The sequence below is a fragment of the Lissotriton helveticus genome, chromosome 7 (assembly GCF_964261635.1).
Source record: "Lissotriton helveticus chromosome 7, aLisHel1.1, whole genome shotgun sequence".
Taxonomy (NCBI): Eukaryota; Metazoa; Chordata; class Amphibia; order Caudata; family Salamandridae; genus Lissotriton; species Lissotriton helveticus.
The window spans coordinates 1287922776-1287948575 of NC_136068.1; the positions used below are offsets into that span (position 1 = coordinate 1287922776).

General features: G+C 47.9%; 1 protein-coding gene across 3 annotated transcripts in view; it reads left to right on the forward strand.

Moving 5' to 3' along the window:
• LLGL2 (LLGL scribble cell polarity complex component 2) overlaps positions 1-25800 on the forward strand; it is an 876878-nt gene that overhangs the window by 652713 nt on the left and 198365 nt on the right. For all 3 annotated transcript variants that reach the window (XM_078654529.1, XM_078654530.1, XM_078654531.1), the window contains 2 exons: positions 3048-3164; positions 3532-3698. In XM_078654529.1, the coding sequence (XP_078510655.1) occupies positions 3048-3164; positions 3532-3698 (284 nt within the window). The remainder of the gene's footprint in view (positions 1-3047; positions 3165-3531; positions 3699-25800) is intronic.

Below are 25800 nucleotides of genomic sequence, written 5' to 3' on the forward strand. Positions count from 1 at the left end.
GCCAATTAGTGACTGGCCTCTGCATCTAAAGGCACAGACAGCTCAGAAAATAACTGACATCAATGCACATGGGGTGCGTTTTATAGGATTCCTCGCATCACTTCTGGAGTGGAACCATGTTGATGCGGAGCCACGTGATATCACCTCAGTGCGCATAGGGGTATTGCTGAAGATTTTCTGGATCTAGTCTGTCGCTTGAAAGAATATTTAAAAGGTAAGGAATTTGTGGTTAATTTCTACCAAAGAAGGCATTACCAAGGAGGCTTTACCAAAGGTAAGTAACTTGTCCATCTGGGTGCGACTGAATACAAGCCAAGGGAAAGACTTTCCTGCAGTGGAGAGAGTATAGTCAGTTTTTTCAATTGTTATCAAGTTCTCCGGACAGTTGCTCAAGTTTCGTCCCGTCTGTAGTTTATGGCCTCCTGTATTTTCAGTGTCAGCAATGCCAGATTACATGTGAAACCTTGTAGCAATTGTTTGAAAAACCATGTACCCTAATGGAGGACAGTTGAGAAGATAAAATCTGACAGTAGCAGCAAAACATAATGTTCCTTTGTAGCTCACAGAGGAAAATGTGTTGAAAGGGGCTTTGTTTCACGAGGATCTTAATAACCAATCAGTCTTTACATATTCTTCTATGGTAGGCTGCTGAACACTTCTCGGAATTCTGAAAATTTGAGATCTCTGGATGGAAAAAGTGATCCACCTTTACTTGAAGTTCGGTGCTATAAATCACAACTCTAAAGACTAAAACTGTTATAATTTAATCTGACTATATAACCGCACAATGCAATACTTGAACACACATGGGATGCCAGATGCAGGGCGCTGCCACAAACTAGACAATAAACAATTGTCAGGAAATCTTTGGGCACTTTCGACGAAGGGAAAAACATCTATACCTTCATGGTTGGGAAACCTATTGCTAAATAAGATATGTAAATCAGCCTTTTGCAATTATATGCACATGTTTTGACTTGAATGCCAGGGCAAATACTGCAATAGCACAAGATGCTTTGTAAAGCCGTTTTGTTAAGAGTTTCAAATTTAGATGCAGTCCATTTCTATTCTGCTTCTCAGTGAAGATCCTACGAAACAGAGAATTAGTTAGTTACTTGAGTTCCAATGCCTGCATTCTATCCATATTGAAAAAAGTCATAAATGGCCTTCCTTCCATCCTACTATCCAACCTATGAAAGGAGTGTTTATCTCTGGGATGTCTTTGTATTAAATATGTCAGTAAGACGCAACATTGTGAATCAACTCACAGTATAAAGTGTGCTGGGATTGGGAAGCTACTGGATACTTACAGGAACAGTTTACCGTTGCCAGGCCCCTTTACAATGCAGCCACGTTTTTCAGGCCTCCTCATTGGGGATATGCTGAGTGTTGCTTTAGTTAAGGTTTATACTTTATTGGGCCGTTAAGCTTGTTAAAATATTTTTGACACTGTAGCTTCAGGTAGGCTGAGGTATTATCTGCTTTTTATAGTGCCACATAAACACTCACAAATGTAAACTGTGTAACATTAAAGTGGTCAGGGCTCTTTCCTGCAATACTTGCCCACTGCCACATCACAACAATAACAGCCTGTTGCTAGCCGCCTTCATCCAGTTCCTTTCAGGTAACCAAGCCTTTCTCTTCCTTACCTCTGTAAAGGAATTCATCTCTCTGACCTGCCCACATCAGTGGTCTTTCTCTCTCATACTTAAGAGCAGTTAAGCTGCTCTGTCTCTCATGGTTCCCTGCAGGCAAATCTATTAGACACATGCCCATGCACTCATGTTTGACTTTTATTAGCCCACAGCCCGGCCTGCCACTTTTCTACCATTTAAGATTTTTAAGCCTTAGTCAGGCACCTTCCCTCCCATGTTACTCTTCTTCTTTCCTAGACCTTGGCAAGTCCATCTTTTATCTACAGTGGTTGTATATGGTCACCTATTGCTTGTTTCATGCTGCGGTTCTCAGGTTAAATGCTCCTTTTCAAGGTGTTTCCATTTTTAGACAGATTTGTACACAGCTACTGGACTTTCAACCTCAATTCATCTGTGTTCCTATCTTATTGCCAAGATTTTTCTTGGCCCCCTAGCAATGAAAGGTATTCTACTGTCAGAGCATAGAAGCCGGACATGTCTCTCTCCCACAGCTTGCCTGAAGAAAAAAACATAATGGGACAGCAAACCATCTTGCAAGAGACTCACAGGGTATAAATAGGTTTCCCTCACCTTTTCCCCAAATAAGCACACACAAGATGTATTATTAGAGGCTTTTATTATAAGTCATTATAGTACAGAATATATGTGAAGCAATAGTGGCAAATATTTTTGGGGGATGAGGAGCATGAGAAAGTGTCGTCCTGATACTGACATGATGGGAATAATTGCACAGTGCTGTGATATACTCCCTTACAGGTCAAACATAACATTCTGCATTTGATTGAAAAGAAAACACATAATCCTAAAAAAGTTTGATAATAAAAAACATAATTATATCATATCAGAACATATATATATAATATGCATGGTGCCGTACAGCAGAGGGCGTGGGGCCAAAGGTCTTGACTCATAGGCCGTAGTTCACACATTGATATTTACACACACACACACACACACACACTCTTTGCTTCCTATATTCCTCTCCTACTACCCTCAGCTTCATTAATACCTCTCCGTATATTTTTTCTTTTTGTTTAGCCATTCTGCCTTCTTGTTTTTCAGACTCTATGCATTCCCATATAATCTTCTAACATCAACACAATTTGCTGGCTGTGATGTTGCCATACGGAATAAGTAGTTGTGCCTTTCTCTATATGACAGCAACATCGCTCCGTAAGATAAATGACAATCACTGTGGGTGGCAGGTAGTGAATTCAAATCCTAGGAAGGCCAACTTAAAGTCGGGAGTTTGAGTTCCATTAAATTTGGCAATATTAACAAACATTATTCATAGCACTCAGGAACAGCAGAAGTGTGATATAAAGCTCTGTATAAAAAACATGTTAATATTATATGAGGAGAAGTTATATACTTTGTGTTTCCCCACTACAGGCTCTCGACACTGTCCCTCACTGTGGGCAGGCACGAACGGTGGCACAGTGTATGCCTTTTCCTTACGGGTCCCACCGGCAGAGCGGAGGGCAGACGAGATAGTGACTGCAAATCAAGGTGGAAACTGGATCACATTCAGTACCTTTGGGTTTTTATAGAACTCTATTTTATTTTGCATGGATAATACTTTGAACCTGTCAGGACATTGTTCCCTTCTCTCGTTAGGCTTTATATGGCTTATATATAGACCACCCATTTGAGTCCTTGTTCCATAATACGGTTTATTTTACCTAGCAAAGTACTGCCATCATTCTATCTCCTTGGGATTCTTAAGTCTGTTGAATCTGTATGTGTGGGTCATTTTATTCTAACCCTGTTCCCTTACTCATACTTAAATTCTCTTGAGACTCTTGACCCATAATCTTCTGAGGATTTACAGGTTGTTTGAAATCTGCAGTCTAACAATACTTCTTTCCGCCCCTAGCCAAGGAGATCCAGCTCATGCATCGTGCGCCTGTGGTTGGGATCCTCGTCTTAGATGGACACAGCGTGCCTCTTCCAGAGCCCCTGGAAGTGGCACATGATCTGTCCAAGAGCCCTGATATGCAGGGCAGCCACCAGGTGTTAGTCATTTCCGAAGAGCAGCTGAAGGTAAGGTAACTCGCTGAAAGTAGCTGTAGGTGCGATGTTATTGCATGTGAACAAGTAGTGCATGGCTAATATAGTAGTTGTGGATAGTGGGAAAGCACGGCTATCAGAGAGAATGTGTTCCCGGTGTACAAGCTGGTACAGTAGTCGCCTAGTGTATGGCAAATCTGTCACACTTTGTGGTGTTTTCTGATATAGCTTTGGCACATTAAGAGATTGAGATGACAAAGTCTGTCCGCATTATATGTTCTGGTTGTTAGTAGATCATGTGAGTCATGAGGCTCTCCGGCACTAGTCTGTTCTATTGTCTACTGTCTTTGATAAAAAATATCTCTCACTTTCAAGGAGAACACATCTGACCACTTCTAAACATTTCTAATCCTGTAACAGCTCAAGAATGAGATCAACCCATCTGGCATGGCTTCAGTCCTCCTAACCGAGGGTGTTAAGCAAAGAACTCCTGGTATAATACCAGCTGGTATCAGTTGAATGTCACACTACAGCCTAGTGAGAGGAGGTGGTAACAAACCTTGACTATGAGTGGAGGTACGCTTTCAGTGTGCCTCCTCACCTTTAGAGCTTAGTCTCTATATCCGATAACCACACAATCGTGGGGTGTTTCCTGTGCACGTGATAGGTCAAAGACAACGGATATGGCTTGGCACATAGTCTTTTCAGGCTCTGTTAAAACTACAACTTCTGATTAATTTATGGAATTAATGTAGTATGTCTCTTGGCACCGAGGTGCCATGTTGCCTAGGAGTACCTACTTGTTACAAGGGGCAAGACCATAGTGATTTAATTATACCAACAGAGGCAAACGTGTTACAATAAAGGAGGAGATTGACCATTGCACAAAATGTTGCCTAGTGGCCTTCCTGTCAAGTTTTGTCAGTGAAGGCATTCTATAACCTTGAGGTCAGGAAGGCAAAGCTTCTTTGCCCAGCTTTCTGACACTGACATCTACTTGTGAAAATAAGTTTTACAAACAAATCTCAATATTCTAGGTGGTTTGAAGTATGTAAATTGTCTCTTAATTCATTTTGGCCTATCCCTTGTAGTGCCTAGTGGACAAGGCAGAGGACTTTGAAGCAAATCCAATCCTCCAGTCTAAAACCATTGGCTTTGTCTTTACCCTTCTGGCATATTGTCAGTTTTTTTCCTCGTACCTATCGCTATTGTCCTATACTGTGAGTCATGTTCAACTTATTGATCAACTATTTGGGGATGTATGGGTAAAGACTGCTTAGTCCAAAAGGGAGTTAACTCCACAGCTCAGGTCTTTATGGGGAGGTATGAAATAAATCACTTGCCGCAACTGTGATTGATGACAAAACATGCTCTTAAATACTTATTATCTAGTGATTCATAGTTAGTTCTGCATCCATTTATGCCCCTAGATGTTGAACCTCCTGTTCATAAATTTTTGGTTGATTTGGGTGACTTAGATGAATTGCCCAACTGATTGGGGGTTGTGCCTATTCTTATATGGTCTCTCAATCTTGACTTTCCCACCAAAACATTTCTGTCTTAACTTCGTTCAGTTGGAGCCAACTGAAGTCCATCCATATGCTACTTTGCTCAAGACATCCATGCAGTTTGTAATATTGATTGATCTTCCCATTGAAGCCAATCAGTAGCACAGTACAGGAAGCATAACATTTGTACTGTATGCCCCATTGATGTATCAGTCACCGATAGTAGTAGTCATCCCCCAGTTTGACTGTAAACGCTGCTCTGATAGAATGAGTGAAACAAAGAAAGTTGGTTACCCAATCCATTTCAGTTTGGTAAGTGATTAGAACACTATCTTCCACTATGTCAAATACTGCAGAAATGGTCAAAAGTGCCAGTAATTAACAGGAAAGAATTAACAATGTCTAACACCGTAACCTGCCTTTTCAAGGGCATGAAAACCTGATTGTCATGTGCCTAGGTAACCATGCTCCTCCAGGTGGCTCTAAATTTGGCATGACAGTACCTTTTGATGAACTTACCCAATTTGGGAAGGTCTGCTAAGGGTCTAATATTCAAGTTTTCCTTAGGGTCTACCAAAGTTTCTGTGAAGGTGTAGTACAAAATAGCATTCTTATTGCCGGATGGGAATCTTTCCTGTCTTTAGAAAGGAGGTAACTAAGCCTCTAGTGGTAGGATCAAATAAAATGGGGTATCTCCTTGGAACCCAAACAGGTATTGCATCATCGTGGTCCATATCTTTGGGAGTGACTCTTTTTTTATAGACCTTCAATTTCCTCAAGATCTCCTCCCCCCTCTTTCCTCACCCAACACTCCACCCCAGAGAGCTGCAGATATGCCCACACCTGAGATATAGTGCACCCTGCCTTAGAACTTGTAAGGTCTCCTAGGGGGCTGACTTACCTATACCATAGGCAGTGCTTCTTGACCTGGCACACAGGCAGTGTGCCATGTCGACTTTGTTGTTTTTCTCTGCACCAAGGCATGTAGGCTTCAATGTCATTTTCACACCCTTAGTGAGGGGTACCTAGGGGACCTTTCTCAGTCCTAATGCCCTAGGTACCAGGAGTACCATTTTCTAGGGACTTACAGGGGGATCTGAAGTTGTGCCTTTCGTGGTACTGTTTTAAAGAAAGAGCTCTGGCACCGGGAACTTGGTTTGCAGGGACCCTGTGAACTTTCAATCAAAACAAAATCATTTTTCAGGAAAAGAAATGGGGATCTAGCCATGTCAAAAGAGGCACTTTATCAAACAGAGGAACTGCACAGGCAAGGCTTTTACTTATTTTCCCCAAACAAATAAAAACAGGAAGCCCAGGACCCACTGTAAATCTCCCCATTCTCAACCATTTCCATAACCTATATAGATTAAAAATGATAACCTTGTTTCGATTATTGGCAGTGTTCAAATCTGGTTAATGGAATAGCATACTGAACCTAACAGTAAATACCTACATTTGCCAAACCAAGATCCAAAACAGCATTTACAATGCAGGCAGAAGCATTTTCACCACGCATGCCTATACCACAAACAATTAAGTATTTCGCAAGTAAGTGTATTATTTTTGTGTGTGTGTAAATATATAACCTAAAATGGTTCACATCCTTCCTACAAAACTGCTCACAACAAGTAAAAATAAACATTTCTACTTATGACATATTTCCTATGACCCGACCCAGTGCGACCGAGTGCCTCTGCTACAGTAATCTCATCCAGATGATAATTAATCGACCAAAGGAAGAGGGTTCCTACACCACATCTATTTTGCTCCCATTCTATGCTCCCCTCCAGGCCGTAACCTGATTTGACTCAAGAGAATGCTGTTTACTGAACTAATGTTTGTCCGTTTTCGTCATGATAATTGTTGTAAAGCACTCTGATACAATGGAGTCTGAAAAGCACTATATAAAACTCTTCAATAAGTAGGTAGTTAGGGCACGGGTGTTTATAGGGTTCAGGCTGGAAGACTCTTCGGGACCATAAAGCAAGAAGAATGCCAATGTCTTGACGCAGCATTGATGATACACCAGACATTTTCGGTTCGGAGGAACCAGAAATGGAGGAACATCCGTCAGCTGTAGATGAGGGTACTTTCTCTCAAGAACAAAGCTCCGACTCTGAGACCCTTACACCTGGGCAACAAATAGTGAGTAATCTGCCCTAAAAATTACACCCAAGGTACAAAAGCCCGCTGTTGGGCCTCCACTGCCTTCGGGCCATGGTCGGCACTGAACGACTGATCACAGAAAGTTTGGCCTCGGTTCAGCTCCAAAAAGACAGTCTGAGATTATCAATCTGAAATAGACCATCTCCGAATCGAAAAAATCTTCTGAGCCAAAAACATTCAAAGCAGACACAGCCACATCTTCGCTACCGAAACCTTTGGATCTGAAAAAAACGTTTGGACTCTAGCTCTAAATCTAAAGCCTTGAATCCGAAACACTCGTCACCCAGGCATACAGGAGACAAAATAGAGCCTGAAACATACAGTTGATCGTTCTTTGGAGGAGGTTCAACCAGTCTTTGAAAAACTACAGCAATTGGACATTAAACAAAAACATCTTGTAATTCATCCAGCTATAGGACGAATACTTAATAGACCTCCTCAGGAACATGTAATTCCTGCAAAGGAAAGAAAACAGGAGGATAAAGCCTCTAGTCCATTTAGGATTACTCCTCCTCCAGTACCACGTACACCTTCACCTCTATAGTCTTCAGACCATTGAGGATATACACTCCGAAGAGCCAATACACTCTTTTCAGGAGATGGGGATGATGATGATGATGATAAACACACACTACCTACACAAGATCACTGGGATACATTTGACACAGATCCTCAAGATGACACTGATCCAGGCCTTTATCCCTCTAAACCGTCCCCACCAGATGATACCACTACATGATGTGACTTTATAAATAGAGCAGCAAATTTTCATAAGCTACCTCTGCATACTGAGGAAATAGAGGCTGCCTTTTTATTTAAAACTCTTTCCTCCGCACACAAATCAACGCAATATCTTCTAATGTATGCTTAGACATTCTATTGATATTTCTAAAGAGCCCTGAAAATCTATGATTATCACTCCAAGAGTGGAGAAAAAATATAAGCCTTCCCCAACAGACCATACCTATATAAGGACTCTGCTTACACCTGATTCCTTTGTAGTTGCAACAGCACGTAAAAGAGTGAACTCTCAAGCAACTGGTGATGGTCCAGACAAAGAAAGCAAATGTATAGATGCAGCAGGGAAAGGGGTGACCGCACAATCCCCTAACGACTGGAGAAGTGCTAACTCTATAGGTCTGTGTTCAAGGTATGACAGGTCACTCCAAGATGAAATGGAAGACATTTTACAACTCCTCCCAGAACATTACAAAAAACAGGCATCCCAAATTAAATCAGAGGGTAAACTTATATCAAACACAAACATAAGGTGCACCCTTGATGCAGCTGATACAGCAGCTAGGGGAATAAATACCAGCTTTATGCTAAGAAGACATGCATGGCTAAGTGTCTCTGGTTTTAAACCAGTAGTTCAACAAAATATTATAGGTCTTCCTGTTGATGGTGAATCCCTTTGTGATCCACAAGTGGACACTTTACTAGAAAAAAAAAGACAATGGGACTGCAAAGTCAATGGGAGCACTAAAAACTCAGACTCAAAGGGGCACTTTCCGTCGCTCCACATATCTCGGAGGATTTCAAACCACCTCCACAGACACATCCATCCCTTTTAACAAAACTCAAACAAGTTCCCATGGAGGATATTATAGAGGGTGCTACAGGGGATATAATAATAGGGGTTGAGGGAGAGGAAGTTTTAACAAAAAAAATTCCTCTCCTACAACCAAACAGTTACACCACTACCATTCCCCCCAATCACATAACATCTGTCAGGGGAAGACTACCCCTTTGTTTCCACATTTGGTAAACATCACATCAGATCAGAGGGTGTTGGATGTTATCAAGACATGGAACAGACTTCCCATTCACCTCCGACGGAGCCCGACACTGTACCAGTTCAGAAGGGACCTCAAGACCTGGCTCTTTGATTGACCCTAACGGAGCAGCTCACTCCCTCCCTCCCCAGCTCCTTGAGACCCTCACGGGTGAGTAATGCGCTCTACAAAACCCCTGATTAATCGATTGGTTAGTGTGTGAAGCTAACCTCAATGCCTCCAAACATACTACCTCGTTTTCACAAAATGTCTACAAAACATCAAAACCTATTAAAAGAAGAAATTAAAGCTCTATTAAAAATCGTAGCAATAGAATCAGTGCCAAAACAACAGGGAAAGGGGGTGTTTGAAGCATGTGTGCTGTAGATACACTTGCTTTGCATACTCCTGCCATCTAGTGTTTGTTCCGGATGTTTGCAAGTTGTTTTTCTTCAAAGAAGTCTTTCCTAATCACAAGGTAAGGTGACTCCTCCACTCCTCCTTTCAGTGATAGTTCGCATGGTCATCGACTCCATTGTTAGATTGTTTTTTTCTGCCATCTGGTTCGGACGTGTTTTGCTGCGTTGGGTTAGAAACTGTTCTTCGGGCTCCCCTCAATGCACAATCCTCCATACCCCCAATGGTATTGTTTCGTACACGTTTCCCACTTCTCCCAGTATCGTTTTGGTCAACCGAATCTACTTGTGAATCAGAAAGCTTTGTGGATGGCCTTCGGGCCTGACTGCGTCGGATCCGCTCTTCATCAATGGAACGGACACCGTTCAAATCCTGCCCTCAGTGCCACGTGAAGTGTCCGCGCACTGATTCTCACAGGGTGTGTAACTTGTGCTTATCTCCATAGCACAAGGAAGAAGACTGCGATGCTTGCAGATCGTTTTGATTGAAGAAAACTCTTCACGATCATCGAGCTCGACTTCGAGAGATGCAGCGTCAGAGCATCGAAGACACGCCGGACATCTTCGGTGAAGATTCCGGTCAAGAAGACGTTGAGGCATCAACGGAAGAAGAGGAAGAAGCCTTCTCTGTGCAGGACTCCAACTCGGAGCTCGAGATAGACCTCGACGCCGCAGGGACAAGGTGATGGGAGTACAGAAGACCCCTTGCCCCTTCAAATCACTCCCAAAAAGCACAAGGCTTCGGCACCACCTATGCCTTCTGGCCAAAGTCGGCACCTAGACGACGTTTCCAACACTCCGCCTCCAGGACGGGCTTCGAAACAGCCAGTCAAGCCTTCCAGCTCGGTACCGAGTTGGCAAAAGTCCTCGTCTGAGCCGAACCCCCTGGTTCCAAACTGAAATCCGGCTTGGAACTGAAATCCTCCATGCCGTTAAGCGAAGCAGCCTTCGGAGCCGAAATCTTCTGTACCGAAAGGCCAGCACAGGCTGGCATCGAAAGCGCCGGTGTCGGCGCTCAAACCAAAAGATGTTACTTCTGGTCCGAATGTTGACATTGTTCCACCGAAAACGGATCCTGAGCAAAAGAGACAATATATTAGCCCTGAGACTGGTCATATTCATAACAAGCTGCCTCAGAAACATAAGTTTCCTGATGAGAACACTCCTTACAAGATCCCTTTAAAGAGGAAATCTGTTGCTACCAGTCATTTTCATCCACAACCATCATCCCCTCCACCGCCTCCTTCTCCACCTTCAAATCATTTGCAAATCACACCTCAGGATTCTCCACAATCTCACTATGATGACGGTGATGTTAATGATGGGGGTACACATTTACCAATATATCCGTGGACGGATTATACAATTGATCCTCCAGCAGATAATGACCCTGACCTTTACCCAGCCAAGCCATCTTCTCCAGACGACAATGTATCCCACCAGGAACTTATTGCCAGGTCTGCACAATATCATGGGGTGGCACCGCACAAAAAATCATTAGAATAAGATTTTTTGTTTGAAACCTTAGGATCCACACGTAGGCTGTCACAAGCACTCCCTATGCTTAAGGGCATGATGAGACACGCTGATGAAATTTTTAAGGACCCAGTATGAGCACGCATCTTGACTCCTAGGGTTGACAATAAGTATAAAGCCTCCCCAACAAGCCCAGTGTTTATCAAGTGCCAGTTGCCACTAGATTCACTGGTAGTGTCTAATGCTCGTAAGAGGTCTAATTCCCAAACATCAGGGGTTGCTCCTCCACCAGATAAGTCTAAGTTAATAGACGTTTCTGATAGATACATCTGCCGTGTGGATTCCTCACCTTGTGAATATCCCCTTGCGTCAGCAACATTCGGAAATTTTTTTTGTAGCCTCGCTCCGACGTGGACTCGGACGTCATAGAGACACGACATCGCTCGCGACTCCGCTGACGTCACCGACGCCTACAATAGGCCCACGCCGGCGTGATGACATCAGTTCCCTTTTTTCCGCGTCGTCGACGCTAACGGTTTCGGGATACTCTGTAGCTTCTAGTAACTCTGTTACTGTATTTCTTCGATTATCGTTCTCTGACCTCTTTGCTCTTTTGTCATGTCGACAAAGAAAACGGGTTTTAAACCCTGTAGAGAATGTGGAAAGATGATGTCCGTTACGGACCCACACCAAGACTGTATTTGGTGTCTGAGCTCTGACCACGACGTGGATGGGTGTTCGTCGTGTCAAAAGATGAATCCGAAGGCTCTGCGAGAAAGGGAGTCTAAACTTCTTGTGGCTAAGCTGAAGGCCGATAAGGTTAGAAGATCTTCAAAACACTCGAAGAGGTCGAAGTCGAGGTCCAGATCGAGGTCTCGAGAGGCGTCGGCTTCGAAGTCTTCATCAGATCACGCTTCCAGCTCTCGTAAAAAACATAAGAAGAGGAGGCATGAGTCCCGACGTCATTCGGGTGATAAGTCTGGCTCGAGGTCGAAATCTCCCAAGAGGATGAAGTCGAAGGTAATTCCTCCACAAGTATCGGATCAGGAAGGTGAGGCCTCGCCTTCGGAGTCGCTAGTTCATTCTCCGACTCCGGTTCCCGATCCGACTCCAGCTCCGTCTCTGGCTCCATCTCCGACTCCAGAAGACGCCGGTGGAGTTCCTGTTGAGGAAGAGACTTCGACTCCTGTTATTGAAACAGATTCGAATCTACCTCGAGGTCGACCTGAGCATCCAGGTCAGGACCCTTCGGCGTTTCTTAACGCTATATATGGTGTTTTCTCAAGATCATGGTACCCCTCTGGAGCGCCTTCGGGTCCCATGGGTCCAATGGCATTTAATTTGGGTGTACCTAACTCTTATGCCCCGGCACCTTTCATGCCGTATATGCCAGCCCCGACCCCGCTGTGGCAGTACCAGGCTCCACCGAGGTCGACGCCGATATCGACGCCGGCTCGACCGAAGTCGACGACTCCAGCACCGGATTCGGCAGTGGATCCGGCTGCACTCCGCGTTAAGCAGAGGTCTAGGAGAGAGGCTCAACGTCTCCTAGAAGAACAGAGGTATTGTGAGTCTCATTCCGACTTGGAAGAAGGTGAGCTGGATGAGAATTATTTCGAGGACCTAGCAGAGGCGAGTGGTCTTGAATTTTCTCCAGAGTGGGTTTTACCATCAGGCCCTGATGCACCCTCTAAGGATGTTCAGCCATATCATGTGGTTATGAGAAAGGCAGCGGGACTTTTAGATTTAACTTTGCCTACTGTCGAATTTAAGTCAAATTTACTAACTGAGGTTCTTCATTCTCCGAGCTCTGCTGTGGAGCCTTTGCTCCTGTTTAATGATGCTTTGACTGAGCCCATTATGGAAGTATGGAAGAAGCCTTTTTCTGCTCCTGCTGTTTTGAAAGGTGTGGCTAGGAGGTATAGAGTGGCTCCTGAAGATCCTGCCTTTTTGTTGTCTCACCCTTCTCCTGAGAGTTTGGTGATTCAAGCGGCATGTTTTAAGAAGTCGGTTGGTGCTTTTCCACAGGTGCCTGGCGACAAAGAAGCTAGAAAGCAGGATCAAGTGGCCAAAAAGACTTTTTCCTCTGCGAGTATGGCATTAAAATCAACAAATGCCACTTGTCTTATGGGAAGATATGTACATGCACTTATGGACTCTATGCGTTCATTGATCCCTAAGGTTCCAGAAGATTGCAGAAATGACTTTGAGGAGGTTTTTTCTGACACTCAAGCGGCAGCTCGTCAGGTCATCCAAAGCGGCCTCGATACTGCGGATTCTGTGGCAAGGATCATGGGCACGGCGGTTGCCACAAGGCGTTCAGCTTGGTTAAAATCATCTGATTTTTCGGCTGATGTACAGTCTGCTTTGTTGGATCTGCCTTTTGATGGTGAAGGACTCTTTGGCAAAAAGGCAGACACGGCCTTGGAGAGGTTCAAGGATAGCAGGGCAACTGCTAGATCTCTTGGTCTTCAAGTCAGAGGTTCTACGACCAGGAAATTCAGAGGTTTTGGTCGCTCTTCCTTTCGTACATTTAGACAAGGTCAGCAGCAGCAACAACAGCAGCAGCAGCAGCAGCAGCAGCAAAATACCTTGTATAGGTCGTACAGGGGAAAGCAAAGGGCGCGTCCTCGAGGGCGTCAAGCCTCTTCCTCCTCCAACCCCCCAGCCACAGAAAAGCAGCCCTAGATCCGCCATTCAGGATCATGTGGGTCCGGTGGGGGGCCGGCTTACCCTCTTTCTACGGGATTGGGAATCGGTTACATCAGATCTTTGGGTTCTCAATCTCGTAGAAAATGGGTATGCCCTTCCCTTTCGGGAGTTCCCTCCCAATTACCCTCCTTGCCAAGGATATTGCTCAGAGGAACATCTGTTACTTCTTCAGGAGTAAGTTCTTACCCTATTGAAGAAGGGTGCGATAGAGGTGGTCCCAGAGCAGGAAAGGGGTCAGGGGTGCTACTCCCGGTATTTCCTGATACCCAAGAAGGATGGCAGACTTCGTCCAATCCTGGATCTCAGGATCTTGAATTTTTATCTGAAGCAGGAGAAATTCAAGATGCTCACCCTTGCTCAGGTTATTCAGGCACTGCTGGAAGAAGACTGGATGGTGTCGCTCGACTTGCAGGATGCGTATTTCCACATCCCCATCCTGAAGTTGCACAGGAAGTATCTCCGTTTTACGGTGGGATCGCAGCACTATCAGTTTGCGGTCCTTCCGTTTGGTCTTACTTCTGCGCCTCGAGTCTTCACCGAGGTGATGGCGGTGGTGGCTGCGCATCTCAGAAGGTCAGGGATTCCTGTATTCCCTTATTTGGACGACTGGCTGATCAAAGCAGAGTTGTCAGAGAAAGTGCTCCATCATCTGCGAGTGACAACCCAGTTGTTGTACAGGTTGGGTTTTTCGATAAATGTGCCCAAGTCTCACCTGGTGCCCTCCCAGCGCAACCTGTCCATAGGTGCTGTACTGGACACAACTGTATGTCGTGCATTTCCTCCTCCCCAAAGGATTCGCGACATACAAGAAATGATTCCTTTATTTTACAATGGAGCAGTTGTTCCAGTCCTGAAGGTCCTTCGCCTGCTCGGTCTGATGGCTTCATGTATTCTGTTGGTCAACCATGCACGCTGGCACATGAGGGCGCTCCAGTGGTGCCTCCGCAGGCAGTGGTATCAGCACAACGGAGATCTCAGGGAGTCAGTGAGGATCTCCAGAGAAGCTGCGGTCGATCTATCTTGGTGGGGCGTGGAAGGCAACCTGTCTCAAGGGAAGCCTTTTCAGTTGCCTCCTCCGGTGGCCACAGTCATAACGGATGCATCCACTCTAGGGTGGGGTGCTCATCTGGGGGATCTGGAGGTCAAGGGTCTTTGGTCTCCAGAGGAAAGGTTGCTTCACATCAACCTTCTAGAATTGCGGGCGATACGTTTGGTGCTCAAGGCCTTCCTCCCTTCCTTTCGCGGTCATTCGGTCCAGGTCCTGACGGACAACACGACCGCGATGTGGTACATCAACAAGCAGGGAGGAGTAGGGTCTCAGTGTCTCCGCAGAGAGGCTCTGCGTCTCTGGTCCTGGGTTCAGGACCATCCGATTTGTCTGATGGCAAATCATCTGGCCGGATTTCTAAGCGTTCGTGCAGACAGTCTCAGTCGGCAGTTCTCTGCCGACCACGAGTGGAGGCTTCACCCGGAGGTGGTTCTCGACATCTTTCGGATGTGGGGGACTCCTCAGGTGGACCTGTTCGCCACTCGCGAGAATGCTCACTGCCTGTCGTTCTGCAGTCTCCAGTATCCGTTGCAAGGAGCCTTGGGGGACGCGTTTCAGTTGGGTTGGGGAAATCAACTCCTTTACGCGTTTCCTCCCATACCTTTGATTCCTCGGGTTCTGAGGAAGATTCGCCAAGACCGGGCCCAAGTTATATTGGTCGCCCCTGACTGGCCAAGAAGGGTGTGGTATACAGATCTTCTCCACCTCTCCTCTCACCCGCCGCTCCGTCTCCCTCTCAGGGCGACCTCCTCTCTCAGATGGAGGGGCAGGTTCTTCACCCCCACCTCCAGACATTGCACCTTCATGCCTGGAGATTGAACGGGGCAACCTGAATTCCTTTTCCCTCCCGCCTGACGTTGTGGATGTCATTGTCAGCCAGGCGTGACTCCACTAAGTCCATTTATTCTTATAGATGGTCGAAATTTGTCACGTGGTGTGGGGAAAAGTCTATTGACCCTTTGAGAGCCCATTTGTCTGATGTTCTCCAGTTTGCCCTTTCTCTGGCGCAACAGGGACTTGCTGTTGCCACAGTGAAGGGCTATCTTTCAGCGCTGTCGGCATTTCTTTGTTTTCCTGACCAGCCGTCTCTTTTTAAATCTCATGTTGTTTTAAGATTTTTGAAGGGCCTCACTAATAAGTTCCCTCATACTCCTTTTATTGTGCCTCAGTGGGACTTGAATCTTGTTTTGACCTTTTTGATGGGTGCTCCCTTTGAGCCTCTTCACAAATATCCTTTGAGGCTTTTGACTCTCAAAACGGTCTTCCTCGTGGCTATAACCTCGGCAAGGAGGGTAAGTGAGCGTCAAGCTCTTAGTTTCAAGCCCCCTTTCTTGACCATTCATGCTGATCGAATGGTTCTTAGGACCAGGGCTGCTTTTCTGCCTAAGGTGGTAACTCCCTTCCATCTAGGGCAGTCCATTACCCTTCCTACCTTCTATCCTCCCCCTCACCCTTCTAAGGAGGACCCCAAGAGGGCGGTGTCTTTTTACTTGGACAGGTCCAAAGACTTTCGTTTGGATGACCAGCTCTTCATTGGGTTTGCTGGCTGCAAGAAAGGAAGAGCGGTCCATAAAAGAACCTTGTCGAGATGGATCGTCCTCTGCATTAAGATCTGCTACTCTTTGGCCGGTAAGGAACCACCAGAGGGTATAAGGGCTCACTCTACAAGAGCTAAGCCTTCGACCTCAGCATTGGCTAGAGGTGTTCCTGTAGAGGATATTTGTAGAGCGGCAACTTGGTCTTCCCTCCACACTTTCGCGAAGCATTACTGCTTGGATTCCGAAGTTAGGAGGGACGGCCACTTTGCACGCTCTGTCCTTCAGAATTTCCTGGTTTAGAAGAGTGGACACCCTCCTCCGGGAGTGGGGACTGCTGTGGGACTCTATTCACAAGGTGAGGAATCCACACGGCAGATGTATCTATCAGAAGAACAAGTTACTTACCTTCGGTAACGCTTTTTCTGGTAGATACAATATCTGCCTGTGGATTCCTCACTGACCCACCCACCTCCCCGTTGTCCAGTCTTCTATGCCAGAGTTACTGTAATGTAATGTATATATATTTTGTTGTCAGGGAAATGTTTCAATTGCTTTCCTGCATTTGCTTTACACTGTGTGTTTTGCCCTTACTATTGTGTACTGTGTATACTGTATACCTTTCTACTGTCATTGGTCCGTCCGTGTGCCTCGATGGCACGGAAAAAAGGGCGGAACTGATGTCATCACGCCGGCGTGGGCCTATTGTAGGCGTTGGTGACGTCAGCGGAGTCGCGAGCGAAGTCTTGTCTCTATGACGTCCGAGTCCACGTCGGCGCGAGGCTACAAAAAGAATTTCCGAATGTTGCTGACGCAAGGGGATATTCACAAGGTGAGGAATCCACAGGCAGATATTGTATCTACCAGAAAAAGCGTTACCGAAGGTAAGTAACTTGTTCTTCTGGCAAGCGCATAGCTGCAACATGCAAATCAATGGCGCATTGCAAATAGACAGGGCCTTCTAGCCAGGTATGACAGGGCACACTGGGATGAAATGGAGCAATTGCTTTAATATCTCCCATATGAGCATAAAGCTAAAGTGCAGGATTTAGTAAATGAGGGTAAGCTAATTTTAAATTCTTCCATAAGGTGTGCTCTAGATGCTGCTGATACTGAGTCTAGAGAGGCCAACGGTATTATTTTGCTTAGGGGACCTGCTTGGTTAAGGATCTCTAGGTTTAAGCCCGATGTCCAACAATCTATTCTTAACCCACCATTTGACAAGAAACATCTTTTTGGTCCCGAAGTGGATCAGGCATTAGAAAAAATGAAAAAGACACTGAAGTGGCCAAGTCCTTGGGAGCGCTCCAGTCTCTTTTAAACAGAGGCTCCTTTTACCGAGGTGGTTCTAAAACCACATCCTCAGACCAGAATACCTCCACCTACAAAGGTAACAACCTGTCCTTTACCTCAAGAGGCTTTTTTCGAGGAGGTTATAGAGGGAACAACTTTAGAGGTAGGGATAAGGGCAACACACCCCGTAACTTTCCTTCCCCTAATAAGCAGTGACTTGCCCTTGCTTCCCCCCGAATATACCACACCTGTCGGGTGAAGACTTCAACAGTTTCTCGCTATTTGGCAATCTATAGCAACAGACAAATGGGTGATTGGAATTATCCAACATGGTTATTGCCTGGAGCTTACCAACAATCCTCCAAACATTCCACTTCACCCTCACGAATTATCTCCAGCTCACCTACAATTGCTCGAACAGAAAGTGAAATCTCTTACTGAAAGCAGCTATAGAGCTGGTTCCAACACAGTTCCAGGGCTCAGGGGTTTACTCTGTATTTTCTCATTCCCATAAAGGATGGTTGCCTAATACCTATTCTGGATCTCAGAGAGTTAAACCATTATATACAGTCAGAACACTATCACATGGTGACCTTTCAACAGGTACTTCCACTTTTAAATAAGGCAGATTTTATGTCTACTCTAGACTTAGGACGCATATTTTGTAAGTTCCGATTCATCCGGCTCGTCGCAGATGCCTCAGATTTGTGATAGCAGGCAAGCATTACCCAATTCAAAGTACTTCCCTTCAGAGTGACTACAGCGCCCAGAGTACCAAATGTCTGGCAGTAGTCGCAGCTCATCTCGGAAGACAGCGTATTCAGGTCTTCCCCTATCTAGGTGACTGGATCATCAAAGCGAGCACTTACCAAAACTGTCTACAACACACAGATGACTATAGACCTACTTCATCAACTAGGCTTCACGGTCAATGCACAAAAATCTAACCTGCATCCATCACAGATGCAGTCTTACCTAGAAGCCACTCTAGATACAGGCAAAGCTCTAGCTCTCCCAATGTAGCCAGAATTCACAATATTCAGTCTATCATACTACAGTTTCAGTCCAACCAAGCCTTACCAGCCAGAGTGTTCATGCAACTGCTAGAATTGATGGCATCTTGCATCGCAGTTGTCCCCCATGCAAGACTTCACATGCCCCCCCTACAAGAGTGCTTAGCACATCAGTTGAATCAGTTGCAGGGTCAATTAATCGATCTAGTGTTGGTAGATGGCTGTACCCATTGTTCTCTGCAGTGGTGAAACCTACAAAACGTATCAAAAGGACGGCTTTTCATCGACCCTATTCCACAGATCGTGCTCACAGCAGACTCTTCTCTGACAGTTTGGGGTGCTCATCTCCAAGATTACACAATACAAGGCCTGTGGAGCAACAAACACAAAAGTCTCCACATCAACTAGAGCTACCAGCAGTTTTTCTAGTGCCCAAAGCTTTTCACACTCACCTCATAGGCAAAACTGTCCTAATCCAAACAGACAACATGACCGCAATGTATTATTTGCAAAAGCGGAGGGGGGGAGGCACACTCTCTCTAACTGTCAAGACTCGCTCAAACCATTTGGAATTGGGCGATCTATCACAAGATGTATCTTCTAGCAGAACACCTCCCAGGAGTAAACAATCAAATTGACGACCAAGCAGAAGGAGACCGCATATTCATGAGTGGGAAATTCATACCCAAGTTCTCCTTCCCTACTTTCAACAATGGGGATTGCCACTAATGGATTTGTTCACCATAGCAGAAAACACAAAATGCCTAACCTTGGCTCCAGGTTCCCACACCTGATTTCAAAGGGCAATGCCCTATGGATGAACTGGTCAGGATATTTGCCTACGCTTTTCCGCCTCTCCCTCTTATTCTATGTCTGGTTCGGAAGCTCAGGCATACATCCCTCACACTAATTCTAGTAGCTCCCACAAGGGGCCGTCAGCCGTGGTACCCCACCCTGTTGGAGCTGTCACTAGTTCCACATCAAAAGCTGCACCTCACCTCCAGTCTCCTCACACAGAACCATGGAGAAATCAGACATACAAATCCCAAAGAACTGAACTTAGCAATTTGGCTCTTGAAATCATAGAGTTTAGGTATTTAAATGTACCACCAGACTGTATGAATATTCTAAAAGAAGTAAGAAGGCATACCACTAGAGCTTGCTCTGCAGCAAAGTGGAAACGATTTGTTGTACACTGCAATAACAACAAAATTAATCCTTTAGATGCTTCTATACAAAACATTATCTGTTACCTGTTACACTTACAGCAAACTGGACTAGCTTATACAGCTATTTGTTTGCACCTCGCAGCGTTAACTGCGGATTTGCAGAATAGGCAACATCTGTCACTATTCAGAGTTCCAGTAATCAAAGCTTTCATGGAGGGGTTGAAGAGAGTAATACAACCAAGGATTTCTCCTGCCCCAGTTTGGAACCTCAACATTGTTCTCATAAGGCTCATTGCTCCACCTTTTGAACCATTACACAAGTGGCCCTTGCAATTTCTCTCATGGAAGATTGCTTTGCTCATTGCGATCACATCACTGAGGAGAGTTGGTGAGCTACAGGCATTAACCTTAGAAGATCCATTCTTTCAGCTACATAAAGACAGGGAAGAGTGCACGAGGCAGAGACGGGGAGTAGAGGCTCAGACTGTTGGAATCTGAATACATTACTGTTCTTGGGCGTAACTCCTTGTAAGGCCTCAATGAGGATGAGGAACTACATGTTCATATCAGCTAACATGGCATTATGCATCTTCACTAGTTGGCCACTATTTTCTAGGGGAACAGCTTGAAACATGTTGACTACCTATTACTGAGACTTTATGGTCCTAGTTTTGAGTAATAACCCCTGATTTTAACCTTACCTACTAGGGGCGGTAATAAAATAGTGGCCCACTAGCTAGGTATTTTTGACTTCACTTTTTTCACTCCCTCTTACTTCATTTCTTAAACACACCAGTAAATATTCCTGTGTAATCACCAAGTCACAGCACACCTCAATCCGTAGAGGCATTGGGATGAATCCCAATGATGAAGTATGCTACCTAGGGGCAACCCTGGTGGGTGAGGGGTCTCTAGGAAAAAAGCTTTTTTCCGATTAAGCGATTACATTGGATTCTCACTGTATCCTATTCACCTTTCCCTTGGGCAGGTTTTCTTCGAAGTATTCAATTGTTGTGTGTCACATATCTAAAAGGAGGATAAACTTAACATCTACCTCCCCCTATGTTTCGTATAGTTGATTCAACAGTAAACAAGCATTTGCAATGCAATAGGTCTCGCATTTACTAGAGTTTGAGCTATTGGCATTGTAGATTACAATGCCTTTTATTAAATGTGTTGGTTTTTTAAACAAATAAATAAAAGCCATTGTCATTTACAATGACAATAGCATAAACTCTCCCAAATGCGAGACCTATTGCATTGTAAATGCTTATTCAGTCTGTTTGGGCTGTGGACTCTCTGTGCCATACAAGCCTCCACCTCAACCGCCTATGGCCATGGCTGCATAATACACCCTTCATTACTTACCACATCGTAGGAATTATATCTGAAAGAGACACGTTAGTATTAGATTCCTTACCTTAGAATATCCCCGGGCGTCAGACTGGATCCGGAAACTTTTGCGTAGCAGTACCCTTGCGCGTCGGTAGGCGTCGTCTGCGGCTCCGCGCCCGTCGTCGGCGCCGTGATGGCGTCGTCGGAGTACTTAGACGCCGCCTCCGCGTGCTGACGTCAGTTCTTCTTTTTTCCGCGCCAGCAAGCGCAGATCTGGAAAAAGCAGTAACCCTAGTCAATTTTTGACTAACTTTTTGATTGTTTTTTGATCATTTCTCGAAGCCTTTCGACTCCGATTGGTGCCGTAGGGATGCCTGGCTTTAAGCACTGCGAGGATTGCGACCGCACGATGTCGGTCACGGATCCTCACCACCTGTGTTTAACTTGTCTAGGCGTCGATTACGACGACAAGGCCTGCTCCGACTGCCGGGCCCTCTCTTCGAAAGCCAGGCGGGAGCGGTCCCGCAGGCGACTTGAACTCCGGCAGTCGGTCCCGCGCCGCGAGAGGTCGAGGGACAGGTCGCGGGCTCGGAGCCACCACAGCTCCGAGAGTAGGCCGCACTCCTCCGGGTCGAAGTCGTCGTCAGGTAAGAAGCACAAGAAGTCCAAGAGGCGTCATCGCTCTGCGGACTCCCCCTGATGCTCGCGCGATGCGGCCGGGGGTTCGGGTGACACCGCCCACGCGGCTCCGTCGGAGTCGCGGGCGCCGTATTCAGCTCCACACCCTCCGGTCGCTGGGCTCAACGCGACGCCGGAGGAGATCGAGCGCTTCCTCATGGCCATGAGGAAACTCTCTCCTACGACGGGCTCCGCGGCGCCTTCGGGCCCAGCGGACCCGTCTGGGGGCCTTAGCGGGTCGGGGGCTTCGACGCCTTCGGGCCCGGCGCCGCAGGTTCCCGCTATCCCGACGCCGCCGGTGCCTTCGGGCCCGGCGCTGCAGGGTACAGCGGCCCCGGCGCCTTCGGGCCCGGCGCCGCGGGACCGCGCTAGGCCTTCTTCTGGATCTGGATCGTCGCCGGTGGACCTTACGACCTCCCCGGCGTCGGACCATCAGGTGTTGCCTCCGGCGCCGTCCTCGGGCGGCGCCGTCCCCGATGCCCCCTTCATTCCTGTTCCGACGTTGGGACGGCCACGATGGGCGCCGCTCCAGACGTCGTTTGGGGAGTTTCACTTCTATGAGCAGGCCCCATTAGTTGAGAACCCTGAGTTTCAGGAGATGGGTGATGAAGGGGATTGGGAGGGGTCTGAGGACCCTCTGACCCGAGAGTGTCAGTCTCATGAGGACTGGGCAGGGGACCTTGGGGAGGCCAGTGGCCTGGACACCTCTCCAGACACTGGTTTTGTCTCCCCTCCTACCGTGGCTTCGGAGGAGGGGGCAACCTACAGTGTGGTGTTGTTAATGAGGGCTGCCAAGGCCTTGGGCCATGAGCTCCCCGTCGCGGCCGTGAGGACTAATCTCCTCACTGAGGTCCTTAAACCGCAGTCAAGCTCGGCCGAGCCTCTGCTGCCCTTTAATGAGGCCTTGACCGACGTTCTTCTGGGCACTTGGTCCAAGCCCGCTACGGGCTCGCCCGTAGATAGGAACGTGGCCAGACGCCACAGCCCGGCCCCGGGCGACCCATGTTTCCTGTCCACCCACCCTGCCCCGAGAGCCTGGTCATCCAGGCCTCCAATTCCCAGACCGCATTCCCGTCGGCTCCGCCGGACAGGGAATCCAAGAGGTACGAGCAGTACGGCAAAAAGATCTTCTCGTCCCTTAGTCTGGGACTGCGGTCTTCCAACACCGCATGCCTCTTGGGCCGCTACACCCACTCTCTGTGGGATACGGTTGCGGAAGTGCTGCCAGAGTGTCCGTTGGAGGTACAGGCCAAACTCGGCCAAGCCCTTGTGGAGGGCCGAGATGCAGCCAAATATTCTATACGGTGTGGGCTGGATACCACCGACTCACTGGGTAGAGCGATGTCAACGACGGTGGCGGTCAGACGCCACGCCTGGTTGAGGTCCGCCAACTTTTCGGCCGATGTCCAGACACCTTGATGGACATGCCGTTTGATGGCCGTCGCCTCTTTGGCGACAAGGCAGACCATGCGCTCGAGCGCTTTAATGACTCCAGGGCTACGGCCAAGTCCTTGGGCCTCTCGGCCCCGCCCCAGCAATCGGCTGCCTTTCATTCCTTTCGTGGCCACGGAAGGGGTGTACCCACACGTGCTGCCAGCCACGCTCCGCAGGGTGATACCCAACGCGGTGGCGGCCGTGGGAACCGCCGTCACGGTGGTCGGGGACAACGGTGAGGTCAGTCCACACCTTCCCCCGCAGCATCCGCCTCAAAACCCTCCTAGTCCGTGCTTTCAGGCCCATGTGACGCCGATGGGGGGGGCAGGGTTCGCCATCACCACCTCCACTGGCGCACCGTCACTTCGGACAGGTGGGTGCTGCAGATCGTCCGAAGGGGCTACTCCCTCCCCTTCGAGGCGACTCCTCCAGCCATGCCACCGCAGAACCACCGTGTATCGAGGGATCATTTGCGACTTCTGCAGGAGGAAGTTACGGCCCTCTTGGCCAAGGGGGCCATCGAGCGCGTTCCTGGGCCAGAAGTAGGGTGTGGTTGCTACTCCCACTACTTTCTGGTACCCAAGAAGGGCAAAGGGGGGCTACGCCCTATCTTGGACCTAAGGAACGTCAACGGCTTCCTCCGGAAGGAGAAGTTCAAGATGCTGACACTGGCTCAGGTCCTAGCTGCCCTGGACCCAGGAGACTGGATGGTAGCGTTGGACTTGCAGGACGCTTATTTCCACATCCCCGTCCTGCCGGCGCTACCTGCGGTTCACGGTTGGCCACGAGCACTTTCAGTATACCGTGCTCCCCTTCGGCCTTACCAGCGCCCCACGGGTGATGGCGGTGGTCGCAGCTCATCTGCGCAGGTTAGGGGGTTTCAGTCTTCCCCTACCATGACGACTGGTTGTTGAAGGCGGGCTCGCCCCAGACAGTCGTCAGCCACCTCCAGACTACGGCAGTTCTCCTGCACCAGCTGGGGTTCTCCATCAATGTGCCGAAGTCACACTGGTGCCCCTCTCAGAAGCTCCTTTTCATCGGAGCGGTTCTCGACTCGGCGCGGTTTCGGGTTTATCCACCCGAACAGCGGGTCCGGGATATTCAGGCTCTGATTCCCATCTTTCAGCCGTTATCCCGGGTCTCGGTCAGGTTGACGCTGCGGCTTCTGGGGCTGATGGCCTCCTGCATCCTGCTGGTGCATCACGCCAGGTGGCGGATGCGGGCTCTGCAGTGGGACCTGAAGTTTCAGTGGGCCCAGCATCAGGGCAACCTATCCGACCACGTCCTGATCTCGGAGGGCACTGCGAGACAGCTGCAGTGGTGGCTCACGGACCGCGATTGGGTCAGCGGCAGATCCCTCTCCCTTCCCCAACCGGAGCACGTAGTTGTGACGGATGCGTCCCTCCAGGGCTGGGGAGGCCACATGGGAGAGGCGGAGATCAGAGGCCTCTGTTCTCCGGCGGAGGCCCGGCTCCACATCAACCTGTTGGAGTTACGGGCGATTCGTCTAGCACTGAAAGCATTCCTCCCCTCTGTCCGGGGGAGTGTAGTGCAGGTGTTCACGGACAACACCACCGCCATGTGGTACTGCAACAAACAGGGCAAGGTGGGGTCGTGGACCCTTTGCCAGGAGGGTCTGCGCCTCTGGCAATGGCTGGAACGCCAGGGCTTGACCCTGGTGGCTCAACACCTGGCAGGTTCTCTGAACGCCAGGGCGGACAAACTCAGCCATCGGTGCATGATGGATCACGAATGGCGTCTGAACTCGGACGTGGCGCAAGGCCTCTTTCAGCAATGGGGAGGGCCTTGGTTAGATCTATTCGCCACCAAAGAGAACGCGCAATGTCATCAGTTCTGCGCGTTGGAATTTCCAAGGCGGCACTCGCTCGGAGACGCTTTTCGTCGCGAGTGGAGCTGTGGTCTACTGTACGCCTTTCCGCCTATACCACTTCTGCCCAGAGTGCTGAAGAACAAGCGCGACCGGGCCCAAGTCATCCTTGTGTCTACGGACTGGGCTCGAAGGTACTGGTATCCAGAGCTACTCAGTATGTCAGTCGATCCCCCGGTTCGTCTGCCTCTTCAGGAGGACCTTCTGTCGCAGCAGCAGGGGACGGTCCTCCACCCGAACCTGTCCAGTCTCCACCTCCATGCTTGGAGATTGAGTGGCGACAGTTGAGGCCATTTGACTTGCCTCCTGAAATCTGTAACGTCATTCTGGCAACCAGGCGTCCCTCCACAAAGTCGGTATACGCCTGCAGGTGGAACAGATTTGTGGCATGGTGCACAGCAAAGGCTGTGGATCCTCTTGCTGCCCTACTTTCTGAGGTTCTTCTCTTCCTTCTTTCTCTTGCCCAGCAGGGCTCTGCTCTGGGCACTATCAAGGGCTACCTTTCTGCTCTTTCAGCCTTTCTAAGGCTGCCTGATCAACCTTCTTTGTTCAAGTCCCCTATTGTAAATAGATTTCTAAAGGGCATCACACACACATTCCGTCCTGTTCCGTTTGTGATGCCTCAGTGGGACTTGAACCTGGTTCTTACGTTTCTGATGTGCGCTCCCTTTGAGCCACTTCACAACTGT